The sequence below is a fragment of the Mercenaria mercenaria genome, chromosome 13, assembly GCF_021730395.1.
Source record: "Mercenaria mercenaria strain notata chromosome 13, MADL_Memer_1, whole genome shotgun sequence".
NCBI lineage: Eukaryota > Metazoa > Mollusca > Bivalvia > Venerida > Veneridae > Mercenaria > Mercenaria mercenaria.
The window spans coordinates 52,523,071-52,538,274 of record NC_069373.1 but is presented as its reverse complement, the minus strand read 5'-3'; the positions used below and the strand labels follow the sequence as shown (position 1 = coordinate 52,538,274).

Sequence of the window (15,204 nt, the reverse complement as noted above, 5' to 3'; positions counted from 1 at the left end):
CATAAGAACATAATAATTCAAACATTCATGGATCTACTAGAAGTTCAAGTATCCAAATGTAAACGAGTATAAACGCTACATGTAAAATTGTGATAGTAATAATCACGTCGAGTAAATGTACTTCACGTATAAATTTATTTTAGTGAATGTAAAAGAACATTGTACATAAGATCTAAATACTCGTGCATTTTTTACCGCTTTTTATGGGATTGAACCATTTAATGTTGTATGGTCATGTACTCTGATTATTACTATTTTATGAAAACGTACCATTGCATTAGGTCATTTTTCCATGTGAATGTGATTAAATATGTGAAGATAAACAAAGTAAAGTAATTGTTTGTTTTTGGTATTGTATTCACAATTGAAAGTACCATTCAACGTTGTTTTGCAGTTATTGAGCACCATTACTTCCCGTTTCCGACTTTTTAATGTACCAGGCAGGTAGGCAATCTTTAGCTATTATTTGACCTATTGAGCGTCCACTAACCGGTGGTCTCTCTGCAGTAACAAGACCAGCCTCTGACGGGATTAGAACCTTAAATCTCCCGCGACAGGAGCCTTGTCCAGTTGGGCCACCGCAGCTTGGGTAGGTATTATGCATAGGGTAATAAATAGGAGAAAGGCTAAAATAAAATTATTTTTACTAGAACAGTACGTGTGGAAGAGTATGTAATCAGTTTTGCATCCAGAAATGTGCACTGGTTCTTTCGTGGAAGGATATTTCGCTCATAAAGTCGCGAACGCGAAATATTTCCGCTGCAAAACACAGCTAGGCCGTTTTATCTCTTTTTACTGATCAACCACGTTTTAGAATATGTTTCTCTCTTCCTCTGAAAAAAGTAGAAGAGTAGTGGCAAACGTCATTGCATTCATGCGTCATAATTTGTTTCCAATGTGAAATGTGATGTAAATATAGTGAAAGATAAAACAAATAACAAAAACATCGATTAATTTTGTTTTATGCGTATAAATGCTACGTTCACAAATTGGAAATGTATCCATTTTCAACAATGATTTTACACACAAAAGGGCTTAATGCTAAGCAAACATAAGGGCTCCTATTACCGGACCGCTAAAATTGTCTTTGTGTCCAATTGACTAAAAAGGATTTATTCTTTTGACGACTTTACATAAGGCTGAAATCATTAAGCTTTCATCAATGCTACATGTGGGGAATTGATCAATAAATGCGCAGCACCATGAGAAAACCAACATAATGCATTTGCGACTAGCATGCGCATCCGCACAGTCTGGTCAAGATCCATGCTGTTCGCTTACGGATTCTCTAATTGCAATTGGGTTTGAAAGCGAACAGCATGGATCCTGACCAGACTGTGCGAAGCTGAAACGAGCAGCTGTATGTTAAAATCTTGCATGGAATAGAATAATTGTGACTAGTACATAATATTGTAATACAATAGTATTCGATATAATGTCAATTCCGACAAAGAAAGAGGAACCCCATTTATTTCATCTTCAAATTTTGAAATGTACTCACTTAAAACCCCATTCGAATTGGCCGTTTTGGGAAAAAATTATATTTCATACAGAGGAAATTTAACGACTTTACAATACAAGAGGGCCATAATAGCCCTATATCGCTCACCTGTTATCATTGCACTTGAGGACAAGAAGGTCCTCAGAAAAAATATCTAATCCAAAGGACAGTAACGACAAAGGAAAGAAATTTAACCAAAAAGAAAAAAAAAATTCTTACAAGGTACAGATATGTCAAAATACACCTAAAAATTGGAGGTACCATCCATGTTGTACCACAGAAAAGTGGTCTCGATTTTTCCCTAAGGCCAATAATAAAAAAAGTTACTAAAATAAGCTATTTATAGTTACGTAAAAGGGAAGTAATTAAAAAGAAAATTATTGTAAGTGATCAAGAGAAGGATCTGCCAAATAAATCTGTTGAAATAAATGAAATTTCAGATCAGTATCTTCATTAGTTACGGAGATATACCCATTTTAATTTGAAATAAAGGGAGGTAATTTGACATAAAATCAGTCCATAGTTATCTACTTTGATTGGCTCAGTCCAACTAATGACAACAATGAAATTTCAAATAAGTCCTATAAGTACTTGCTGATATAAATCCATTTTGACTACAATCAGGGGAGGTAATCAGATATAAAATAACTCTAGAACCTACGATTGGATCTAATTTGTCATGGAATCCAAGATTTATTGTTGTTGAAGATATTTTGGAAGTTTGTATTAAATTAAACCATAAATGAAGTCTCTATATGGCTGCAAAAGCCAAAATAGCCAATTTTGGACCTTTAAGGGGCCATAACTCTGGAACCCATGATAATCTGGTCAGTTCAAGAAAGGAGCCAAGATCTTGTGGTGATACAACGTGTGTGCAAGTTTGGTAAAAATCAAATCATAAATGAAATTGCTATTGTGCAGACAAGGTCAAAATAGCTAATTTTGGCCATTTCAGGGGCCATAACTCTGGAACCCATTATGGGATCTGGCCGTTTCAAGAAAGGAACCGAGATGTTATAGTGATACAAGTTGTGTGCCAGTTTGGTAAAAATCAAATCATAAATAAAGCTGCTATTGTGCAGACAAGGTCAAAATAGTTAATTTTGGCCCTTTCAGGGGCCATAACTCTGGAACCCATAATGGGATCTGGCCAGTTCAAGAGTGGAACCAAGATCTTATGGTGATACAAGTTGTGTGCTAGTTTGAATAAAATAAAATCATAAATGAAGCTGCTATTGTGCAGACAAGGTCAAAATAACTAATTTTGGCCCTTTCAGGGGCCATAACTCTGGAACCCATAATGGGATCTGGCCAGTTCAAGAAAGGAACCAAGACCTTATGGTGATACAAGTTGTGTGCCAGTTTGGTAAAAATCAAATCATAAATAAAGCTGCTATTGTGCAGACAAGGTCAAAATAGCTAATTTTGGCCCTTTCAGGGGCCATAACTCTGGAACCCATAACGGAATCTGGCCAGTTCAAGAAAGGAACCGAGATCTTATGGTGATACAAGTTGTGTGCAAGTTTGGTTAAAAAAAATCATAAATGAAACCACTATCGTGCAGACAAGAAATTGTTGACGGACGACGGACGACGGACGAAGGGTGATCACAAAAGCTCACCTTGTCACTATGTGACAGGTGAGCCAACAAATATTTGGAAGACACCGTTTACTAAAAAAACTCATAATTGATGTCAGTGGAACTATTAATAATACCAACGACAAAGAAGAAGAGAAAGACCAACCAAAGACAGCTTTACATTTCATCTACCAGAGTGTCAAGCAGTTACTACGTTCACCCCCTTATAAATTTATATTTAAATGTGGACTGCCCTAAACGATGTTTTTATGATACAGTTACAAAGAATGATCAAATTGGAAAATGAGACATTTCTGACGTTGACTCGGAAATTATAAGCATAGAAATTTGGTACGTCACCCACCTTCGTTGTTATAAACATTTTGACATTTGGAAAAGGAAGATGTATACTGTAAACCCCGCTCACTGCAATATTTTATACTCCAGTATTCACAGAACTAAATGAAGTTTACAACACTACCAACCTTTGTCTCGATAGAAGCCAGCTACACACCAAGTTTGGTGACAATAGGTTTACCAAAATTAAAGATATTGAGTGAAAACTATTATAAGTTTTTAGTAACAATGACCTTGACCTTGACCAAAGTGACCCCAAAGACAATCCCAATCTTTGTCTTGATATAATCTATATACACAACAAGTTTGGTGACAATATGTAGACCGATACTAGTAATGAATTGAGACTATTTTTCTATTTCTAACAATATGACCTTGACCCCAGGTCATCTCAACCAAAGCTACCTACACACCAAGTTTCGCCACTGTATCTCATTCTTAACTTAAGATATAGAGCGGAAAACGATTTCTATTTTAAGCGACAGTATACCCGAGTGACCCCAAATACAATCCCAGTCTTTGTCTCGATAAAATCTATCTACACATCTAGCTTCGGGAAATATACCCAAACTAAAGATAATGCGCGGAAACCATTTTTCTAGTTTAGAAACAACGGCATTGTCTTTGAATCCAGCGGCTCCAAATGACACCCTAACTATCATCTCTACTTGAAACTACCTACAGACCAAGTTTGGCCACCTACTTTTTTCAGTAACAGTGACATGACACCAGCTGCCCCAAATGTAATTCCTACTGTCATCTCCAACTAAACTACGTTCAGACCGAGTTTTTCCATAATTATACATATATAAAAACATAAATGAAAATACTGCAAATTTATAAAAAAGCAAGCGTTAATTGTCAAATGTTCGTATAATTTGAACGTTGGTTAGTCCATTTTCACTCGTTAATTCAAATGACTTTTGCTGGTCCCTCATTTGCTTCCGTGTCGTGCTTAACAACTTCCGTGCCGACAACTTCTGTGCCGTGTTTTATCTGATGACTTTGCAGAACAGGTTTTATTGTTGCTTGCCATCGCTGAATTTTAATAAACAAAACACGTTTATATGAATTAAATGCCCGAAAGTTAGTTACTCAATGCAAAAACGTTAATTACAAGGGCGATGATTTAAATTGATTCTGATTTCAGCAGTATACTAGTAAATTTAGACATGATCCTGGATAAGTAATTATGACACCGATTGTGAGCAAGCCTAAAAATAAGTTAGCCCATCCATTCCAGGTCTAGACTTTCGTAGCCTATACATGAGTTATATAAGGACCTTTAATTTTTACTTTCTGAAACTTGCCCTAAGCTATATAACTTATAACACGGTAATAAATCACTAGGAAGCGGCATTTAATCGTATATATGAAATGTACATGTACCTGCTTCATCTGCCTTTACTAATACACATGGTATATACGTACCTCTCGGAGAGTACCTTTCGCCCTATACATAGTGTATGCGAAAGCTAGAGGGACACAAATCATTGACACCAGTCCCATGCAGACACCGATACCCTGGGCCCAGCCCGGATACACATAATCCTTGCCGTATGTCAGTGGTACAAAGTCAAACACCATAAACAGAAATATTCCCTAAATGATAAATGAAATAACAAAGTCAAATTCAATGAACCAGAAGCATTTCCTAAAATCAAAACTTATTTTCTAACATATTCAAGTGAAATACCAAAAACTGAACTATAAAAAGAAGTGTTTTCTAAAACGATAAACAGAATTATTTCTTGAAATGACTGTAATGATATGTAAATCTCAAAAACGATTAACTTCCCATCTCTACTCACAGATAAACAGATAAAAAGATAAAAGAACAAAATTATAAAATGTTTTTTTTTTTAAAAAATCACTTATCTTAGTAACAACTTCTGATCACTTTAGTCAAGACAATATCAAGACTAAAGAGTAAGTTGGGACTTAAGGATGTTTTTGTCATGGAAATAAGTAACTCGCTAAGTTCCACGTCCGGCTGATTTCGGCATATCATCGCCGCAAAGAATGTAAAATTCTTTCATGAGAATTAAACAGTTGTTTTGCCGGTCAGTAGTTCTACCGTGGTGCCCACCCGTACCTGACATGATATCCTGAGGTGCACCTGCATGGGGCCTTCTTCAACCAATAAAGCCAGAAAATCGCTAGTTTGTCAGTGGGAAAAATAAAACTCAAAATCAACAAGAACAGCAACAACCAACCAACTACTTACTAAGGAGACAACGGGAGTTATGTATTTCCAACACAGTATAAAGTAGAACGGTAAGCGCCTCCCTATCATCAACTCGATAGCATCCTGGAATTTAGACGACCCTGTAACAAAAAATAAAACTGTAAGTCCCCTATGTCTTTCTTGGTTTTGTTCGGTCTTTGCAAAATATGAGAATAGAGATGAACTTGCCATGGTTGCCATCTGAATTAAGCAGTCCTTTACATTAAGTAGCCGCGTACATTGTCATGCACCGGGCCTTTTGAAAGAAACAAGTGATAAATGAAGATTTTGCTTCCCGAACGGGAAGTAAGTTACTATATTTAGTATCAAATTTCCTTTGGGTGAAGAAGGAAAAACCCTTAGACTGTTTCTTGAACGGGAAATTTCCCCTACAGTGTATGTAGGTATTAGAACGTAGCAAATCTGAAAATTTCTAAAAGGGTCTTTAACCTTTAAAGCAGCTGAAGACAAAATGTTGTTTATTTAAGTGTGATTATGATGACATTTCACTCTATCAATAGATTGATATGTAACATGTTTTAGAAAAAAATCTAGTCTGAATGTCTTACAAGAGATGTATGGAGATGTATGGATATACGGTATAGTATTATAATGTGTTTTGTAATGACCCTTTCCACGATCTGAGGATCAATTGTGTTCAAGCATTATGAAGTATTTTTACCAAACACCCAGCTCACAACGACAGCTTCAAAGAAGACAATCCACAACAAGACAAGTCCACTGGAACAATAGAAGTCAAACAACTGAAACACGTACATCCCGCCCTGAAATTATTGTGCATGAATGAGATATTTTGGATACATAATATAAGGTGATAATACCTGTCTCCTCTTTGAGCATTAAACCTCATGAACTGGTAAATATAATACTCTACAAGATGGTATCATTTTTTTTAAAATCTGCATGTGTCCATATGTGTATAATAATGATAAGGCAGGTGTTTTTAAAATAGAACGTAGAAGTAAATGTCAACGTACTAGTGTTACTGAAAATTATGGACGGTACTTTATAATCAAAGGGCCATAACTCAGCAAAAACACATTCATCTGTAAAACCCGTAGTATGTATATACGAAACTGGACACATATATGAAATAAAAGAAGTAGCCCAGGCAAATGTTATAAAAACGACTTTTAAGAGGTTAAAACGACTTTTAAAGGCATGAACAAAAATAATCCGAGCTGGACTTACCAACGGTAGGCACATAAACAGCTAAGCTTTATATCAATTATTCATGTAAGATTTTTTTTCACTGAAATCGGACAACCAGAATCCTATTAAATCATTTAAATCTCTCTGACAGTACATGTCGTGTTATAAATAAATTGTAAGATAATAAATTTTCAAGTAAGCATTCTATAGCTGAACGAAAAAATACATTAACTGGCTGTCATAAGAATGCAACTCGAGGACTGAGCGCGAAACTACTGTAACTTGTTCTTTATTTGTTCTCAGTTACAATAGTTTCGCGCTCAGCCCGCGAACTGCATAAACCGTTTGCATCCTACCTCTGTGACCATACACAGTCCGAGTAAGAATGACCCGGCACAGTACACTGCAGTCAAGAGCATCCTGTTTTTCATGCCATATAACACATCCGGGAAACCGTCGAAAACTGGTGTCAGGAAACCTTCAACTGCAACAAACTACAACCCAATCTGACTAAAGTACTTGATCTTCTAAACGAAGATCTGAGAATGACCCATTCACATTCGTCTTCTGTATATTTTGGATTTCCAATATTGCTATTTTTATTTTCGCAAACCTATTTTGTTTGAACAAATCAGACGACTTGTTTCAACAAGCATTTGGCTGAACCATCGAAATAGCGTCAAATGTCAAAGAGTAAGAAAAATGTGCAGTCAGTTCGGGGCTCGAACCCGGGACCCCTCGCTTACAGGGCGTGTGCCCTACCGACTGAGGCCCTACCGACTGAGCTAACCGGCTTTCTGACACTTTACGTGACCAAGTCCGTAGCATGACATACGATTTCTCTCAAAATACGAGGGCGTAGCCGCGATGTGGTCGTCATAAGTTTTGTAAATATGGAAAACCCAGGCTAAATATAGATTTACAAAATGTTGTAAGTAAGGCTCTGAATGGCTAGTGAAAGGGTCGTCAGAATAAGGCTATCAATAGCACGTCTTCAGATCATAAGCGTAGCGTAATAGGAGATGTACTTTAGTCAGATTGACTACAACCAAGCTTATATCAAAATACACCTTTCAAAAACGCCAGAAAATCTGCATAAAGATAAAAAGCATATTTTAAATGGAGAATTTCAAAAGGAGCTTAGAGCTTTGTACTCAATCCTCTATGCTGTAATCTGTTATTCACTTTGTTAACAACCGTACAAATATATTAATAATATGAACTATTGTTTAACAAACACGTTTATGAACACAAATTAAATGAAATACCTAGAGCCATACAACTGTTATTTATAAAACGAATAAAAGAAACATGGGCACATCACCTATATCTTTTACTATTTTTCTCAGATAATCCTGCCGCCTTATTACATGTTAAAAAAGATATAATTCTCGATGATTTAATAACAAATTTAACTGACCGAAGACTACTTCACTGGCTACAATAATGTAATAGCTAAACAAAGCTTCGAAGGAATATGCCTTCGCTAATCAAAGTGCACGTGGCCGAATGTAACTGAATTTTATACATGCTTCTATCACAATTCATACTTCCCCACACGAAAAACAGAGCGCATTCTTCACATATTATTTTGCAATGTTTATTTTAAAAACATTTTACCTGACTATCGAGACCAACCAGTATGACCATTATGAAGAACAAGATCGCCCAAAGAGGTGATACTGGAAGCTGAGTAATTGCCTTCGGATACGTTAGAAATACTAAACCAGGTCCTGATGGAATGAAAGTACACAAATGTACATGTAAATATTCAGATTTCTTATATTTTATATTATATAGTTTTTTTTTGTATTCTCTCTGTTAAAGCAAGAATTAAAACAAGCTGCAATTGTTATTGCATTTGTCTGGAATAGTCGTGAGAGTTGCATTTGTCTAGAATAGTCATGAGACAAATAATATACATTGTATTTAGGTAAACACTAGACTGAACTTTTTTTTGAGGCCCTTAATGTTATCCCGTTTAGTATTCATGTAAATGGTATAATAGGGGTTGGAGAGCCATCCACCATTAACCATACAACACAGTTTTGTAGAATATAAATACTGAAATTGATATTTCTTTTACGATAGAATTTTAGAATCTATCTGAACAGCCTTAGAATGCAGAGCAGTTAGCATAAAACGCAACCAAATAAAACAATAGCAACCTCGACCATGCAAAAACAAATCAATGTTACTTGTAAGGCCAAAAAAAATGTATGTTTCCTGTGACATGCCAGAAAAAAATAGGGTGGGTAGGTAGGTCGATCATTTTTTAGGATAGAGCAGAATACGCATCTTTACAGTAGTAGAATTCCCTTGTCTTTGCTTTTACCTATTGTCTTATCAATACATATATGTCTGTACTAGATGGTAGATGCTATACACTTTAAATACACAGGTTTTTATATACCCTTTGGCTTTTAGTGAAATTATTAAATACATGCCGTCAGAATATTTCAACAGATGCACCTTTGGTTGTCCGTTGGTTCAAGCCTAGCTTAGAATCATGATTTTTTATGTGCAGGGGTGTAAATTTTTTTACACACCACTTGCCCTGCAGGACTAGTAACCACTAAAATCTACTAGCCCTTAGTGAACAGTCACTTGCCCTTATAATTGACATGTTTAATATTGTCACTTTTATGAAAGGAGTATTATACATGTACAATAAGTAAATTTTAAATGTAACACATAGTAGACAAATACAATTCTCTTGTACACTACATTTCCTTTTTAAGGAGGCATATTTGTTCTTCTTAAATTTTCTTTTCACAGCAGACATTTTTATTTTTCTTTCCTCTATTTTTGTCAGCAGCACCAGCCAGTTGCTCTCCAAAATAACTGCAACGATAGTAATAATAAAGTCTATCCCCTACCGTATTTTTCTAAAGCGTTAGGACAGCATAAAATATTTAGTTAGTTTCATTTTCTCAAGACATGTTGCACCTCTAAAACTAGAAACGGGTAGATATGAGAATATTCCTGAAAACCTGCGTCTTTGTCCTTTTTGTAGGAATAGTGTTGAAAATGAAATACATGTTTTATTCCACTGTAATGCCTATCAAAGTTTCCAGACTCACCTATGTACCAAAGCCTGTGAAGTTAATAGTAATTATAATAACCTAGGTGATGAAGAAAAAATAGTATTTGTACTATCTGATGAAGCCATGATAAAAATAAGTGCCAAAACCTGTTATATGATTTTAAAAACCAGAAACGACATTCTGTATAGTTAATGCACCGTAAAGCATCAACATATGTTAATTTCTATTACTGAAGATCGATATTCAATTTTGAAAATTTCAATTATTAACTGTGATCTATCGAATTATTTAAAGTCCTTTATAATTTTGTATGTAGGATCAAATGATTGTATGTGTTCAAAGTGGGACTTGATTTGTGATGTTAGGGGCTAACGTGGCACGGTCATTGCTGGCTTTGTCATTCATGGCAGTGTTGTTCTTTCTTTGGTGGATGGGACTGGGTCTTGCACTGAACAGTACAATTATTCACTAAATCTTAATTTGATGCTTTGTGGTTCATGTTAGTTAATTTTAACTGTAATATATCTATAATGTGATATGTAAATACCACTTTTATAGTTAAGCTTCATTAGTAATGCAACAAATTGTTTAAACCATGTTTGTTGAAATCTTACAAGATTAAATGTTGTAAAAGTATGTTTTAACGAGAGGCTGGTATTAATCAGTTTACAACAGATCTGATCTGTTATAATACTTGATTTTTTAAACTGTTTTTTAAACTGTTTTTTACAAGATACACATTAGTGTTGTTTTGGCCTATCAGTTTTTTAGGTAACTGAATCGTTTTATGGCAGTTTTTAGGCCAGTGAAAGGCTCAGATTAATGCCAGTTTCTCGGTTTTTACACATAGTTTTTAGCTCGACTCTTCGAAGAAAATGTAGAGCTATTGCACTCACACCAGTGTTGGCATACTTGTTGGCGTGCCGTTGGTTAAAGATTTTGATAAATATCTCTGTTACTATCAGAACTATTGACTTAGAATTTAAAATTATGTAATTATTATCTATTACAGTCTGCACCAGGAGAGACAATCCTCATAGTTATGATTTGAATTTTGAAAGATTTATGCCCCTTTTTAAGTTTTTATATTATAAAGTCAAGTATCTTTGTTGCTATCAAGCTTTTGACTTAGAACTTCATATATTTTTCTACTATCAAAACCTACCCAAAGAGAAACAATCCCCACAACTCTGATTTCAGTGTTGACAGAGTTATGCCCCCCCCCCCTTTTTTTTAAACTTAGATTTTTCTTTACCTTTTACATAATGTCCAAGATCTCTGTTGCTATCAAGCCATTGAATTGATAATTAAATACTCGTTTACTATTAAAGGTTACCCATTATAAACAACTCCCATAGTTCTGATTAGAAATTTGAGAGATTTATGCCCCTTTTAATGCCAAAGCTCATATTCAGAGGCAAACATCGTGAAAAGTCGAGTATTGTTATTCATGAATCTTAACTGTAAATTATTTGAATATTTTATATGATATGTACAGAAGTTATATTATATTTGTAGTCTCTTATAATTCTTAAATAGAATGGTCTTGCAATAGTTTGTTGTAATTGTACACTGTAATTATATGTCGTATGCAAGAATGAGACGTAGATAAAGATATAAAACTGAAACTGTTTCCCGAAAATAATTATTTTGAAAAGTGTCCCATGGACACAATTATCATCATCCACACACCCGTTGTGAAAGCGAAAAAACAAAAACAAACAATTATCAGAAATTATTCTGTTTATAAGCTAAGTATTGGCCTTGTTTTCATCATTAATTAACACCCTCCAAAGAGCTAAAAGAAGTGTGTCGGTATCATGGCATCTGAAGTGGAGATGAAAGCGGTATAGTTGCCCGAGATTGTCATCACACTGGCCATAGCTTTCGCAGAAGCGGTGGTTCCAACGCAGCGGTGGTGGAGGATTCGTCGCAGAAGCGGTGGAGAAATATGGCCGACTGACTATATTTACGCTCTCATCGGTACATTTTCTAACGAGTGTTTCACGTTTGACTGAAAACAACCAGTGAGACAGAGCCCACATGTGTATTCTTCCAGCCACAAGCACTTGTTCAGTGCAATTCTTTGTCATTAATGTAAACACTTCTGTACAGTTTGACGAAGGACTGCCGTTTTTGTAGAATTTCTATCAGAAATGGTAAAATCTTGTACAAAACGACCCCTGACCACGTTTGCATCAAAATGTAAGTCTGACATTGTCAAGCAAAAACTTTTTCTCAGTAATCGGAGATTTTTCATTGCAAGCATACAAAATAATCAACCAAAAATCACCCCAACGCAGTGTACGGTGGGTACAGTTGCAACGCATTACGGTGGATCTTGTTTCTTTAATGCTCGCTATTGGCTTTAAATTGGAGTAAACAGCATTTTCCTAGAATTTTGGTAGGGCCATGAAATCACTTTGACATTAGGTAGCGACAGAAAGTGTATAGAATAAATATGACATTGATTTGCACATCCGTAAATACATAATATCAAGTGACAATATTAATTTTCTGATTTGATCACATGTGACTTTTGCATCGTATGATAAACTAATTTGACTAAAGTACAATACAATTACTAATTAGTAATATGTAGCATACCTTAACAAAATGCAATTGAGCAGCTGTGTTACTGGAGTTAAGACTTTTTACAAGTAGGCTAATTTACCTCTTCTTCAACAATATCCTTTTATTTTTAGCCGTTTACCACAGAATCTTAGTGACAAGATGGGATTATTTGATTGCCCTTCGTCCGTCGTCCGTCAGTCGTCTGTCCGTCCGTCGTCCGTCCGTCCACAATTTCTTTTGAACACGATAGAGACCTCATTTTCAACAGATTTAATCCCCGAAGGAGCCAAAATGTTCACCTTATGAACATGTTAGCAGTGACATTTTACTTTCGACTTTAACTACATTTACACACAAATTAAGTCACAATAAGATCTCGGTTCCTATTGAAAAAGCCAGATTCCATCATATGTTCAAGAGATACAATCTGAATAAAGTACTTGATCTTCTAAACGAGGATCTGAGAACGACCCATTCACATTCGTCTTCTGTATATTTTGGATTTCCAATATTGTTTTTTTTTTATTTTCGCAAATCTATTTTTATTTGAACCAATCAGAGGACTTGTTCGAATGTCAGAGTAAGAAAAATGTACAGTTAGTCCAAGGTTCGAACCCGGGACCCCTCGCTAACAGAGCAACTGCCCTACTGGCTGAGCTAACCGGCTATCTGACCTCTTACGACATAAGAATTGTAGATATCAAAAACCAAGGCTTTTTAAGCGTGCAGAATGTTGTAAGTTAGCTTTTGATTGGCTAGTGGAAGGGTCGTCAGAACGAGGTTTTCAATAGCTCGTGTTCAGATCCTAAGCGTAGCGTAATAGGATATGTATTGTGCTATTTTTTAACGTGTCAAATGTGCATATATTACACGCTCTGTACATTCGATATTATAATATTTGGCCCAACTTCGGTGCTATCCGTATGTTTTACGGAAAGAAATTTTGGTTAGGTGTCCACATTTCATCATTAGTATTGTAAGTGAAACACGTACTCGTCGTTCGTATCTGTGGCTCAGTGGTTACCGCACATGACTCTGATGCTTGAGATAGCTGGTTCGAGCCCATTAGGGGGAAAACATTTTTATTTTTCATTTTTAATTGTTTATATGATTTATAAGACTACGATGACAGCAGTACCGACACCGCGAGCGGAACTGAATGATGAATTTAGCTTGTTGTAATTTATATGCATGAAATTTGTAATGTAGTAAAATGAACGGTGAATAAAAATAACATAAACATAAACATATATAAAAAATGAGAAATTAAAAAACGAGATAAAAATATTTAAAAAATACTTGTGAAAATACAATGAACATTGCATAAAAATGTACATGTACAAAGTGTTTCTTGAAAATTGTTAAGGAAAAAAAAAAACGAAAAAAAATCCCCAAAAAACAACAGACTCTGAACGGTTTCGAACTTAAGATCTCCAGGTTTCAAGCTATTGACGATGACCACTGACCTATCGTGACTTCCCTACCTCCGTATACACGCTTTAAATATAAACCATTTTAATTGCTGGTTACCTTCCGTATACTATACGGAAAGTACCGAATATGAACCGAAGATTAAAGTATTCTGTGCACCTCCCATGTAATCAATATGCATTTGACAGTTCAATAAAATAGTACAATACTTTAGTCAGATTGCAAGAGATACTACCCCTGAAAGGGGCAAATTTTCTATTCTGCCCCCCCTCAGCCATATAAGGTTTCATTTATGCTTGGATTTGATACAAACTTGCACATGTGTGCCCAATCACATGATCGTGCTACGTCATTTAAATTTGAGCCCGAAAGTGAAAGTGGAAACGTAAACAAAAATTATAAATAAGGGCGTAAGTTTATTATTCAATATATTGTGTTAATATCATGTACATCGTTCGAAACCTATTTGAAAGTGCTAGCCCCGGTACTACAATTGTCCCGCCAAAACATTCTCGTTTTAACGCTATTCCTGTTCAACCAATTTCGACAGTATGCGCTCAATGTGCAAGTCAAATGAACAGGAATAGCATTAAAACGAAAAGCTTTTGGTGGGGAACCCGCGGGGATAGCACTTTCAAATAGGTTTCGAATCATATGCACGATATAAACACAATATATATATATATTAAAAAATACGCCCTGATTTTCAATTTTTGTTTACCTTTCTACTTTCACTTTCGAGCTCAAAATGACGTAGCGCGATCACGTGATTAGAAACACTGTGCATGGAATTTTTTATCTTAATAATCTCTAGGTCAAGTCCGAAACTTTGTCATGTGGGGTCAAAAACTAGGTCACCAGGTCAAATCAAAAGAAAAGCCTGTTAACGCCATATGCCACATTCATAGCCTTATCTTTAGTAATGTTTATCTTGATGATTGAAAGATAAACGGAGAAACAGAGTACAAATCACTAACAACAGACAAGCAGAAAGAAATGTTACAAAAAATGAAAGACAAAAATTTCATTTTCCTCTGAAAACTGTCATAGCGCCAAACAAACATATTAAGAGACCTTTAACTCCTTGTTCTAGTGCCAAGAGGACGACAAGGAATCAACTCATTTCAGTTATTCTTATTATAACAACTGAAGAGAAACTACAGCTGGGAATATACTTAAATATGCTAAAACATGATTAAGAAAAACTAAAAAAAATGACAAATGGTTGCAGCAAGTGCAGTGTGTTGGAAAATTCTCCCCGCCCCCACCCCAATGCGAACCTGACTTCGATATTATATGGCCAAAACAAACAAAG

At 35.4% G+C, this 15,204-nt stretch overlaps 1 protein-coding gene across 1 annotated transcript in view; it reads right to left on the bottom strand.

Moving 5' to 3' along the window:
* Window positions 1–946: 946 nt before the first annotated feature.
* LOC123529995 (sodium- and chloride-dependent GABA transporter 1-like) overlaps window positions 947–15,204 on the bottom strand; it is a 34,208-nt gene continuing 19,950 nt past the window's right edge. Inside the window, exons 9-14 of the mRNA XM_045310663.2 lie at window positions 8,458–8,570; window positions 7,194–7,331; window positions 6,347–6,449; window positions 5,665–5,765; window positions 4,869–5,039; window positions 947–4,475 (exon numbers count right to left, since the gene is read on the bottom strand). Coding sequence (XP_045166598.2) covers window positions 4,350–4,475; window positions 4,869–5,039; window positions 5,665–5,765; window positions 6,347–6,449; window positions 7,194–7,331; window positions 8,458–8,570 — 752 coding nt within the window. The 3' untranslated portion in view covers window positions 947–4,349. The remainder of the gene's footprint in view (window positions 4,476–4,868; window positions 5,040–5,664; window positions 5,766–6,346; window positions 6,450–7,193; window positions 7,332–8,457; window positions 8,571–15,204) is intronic.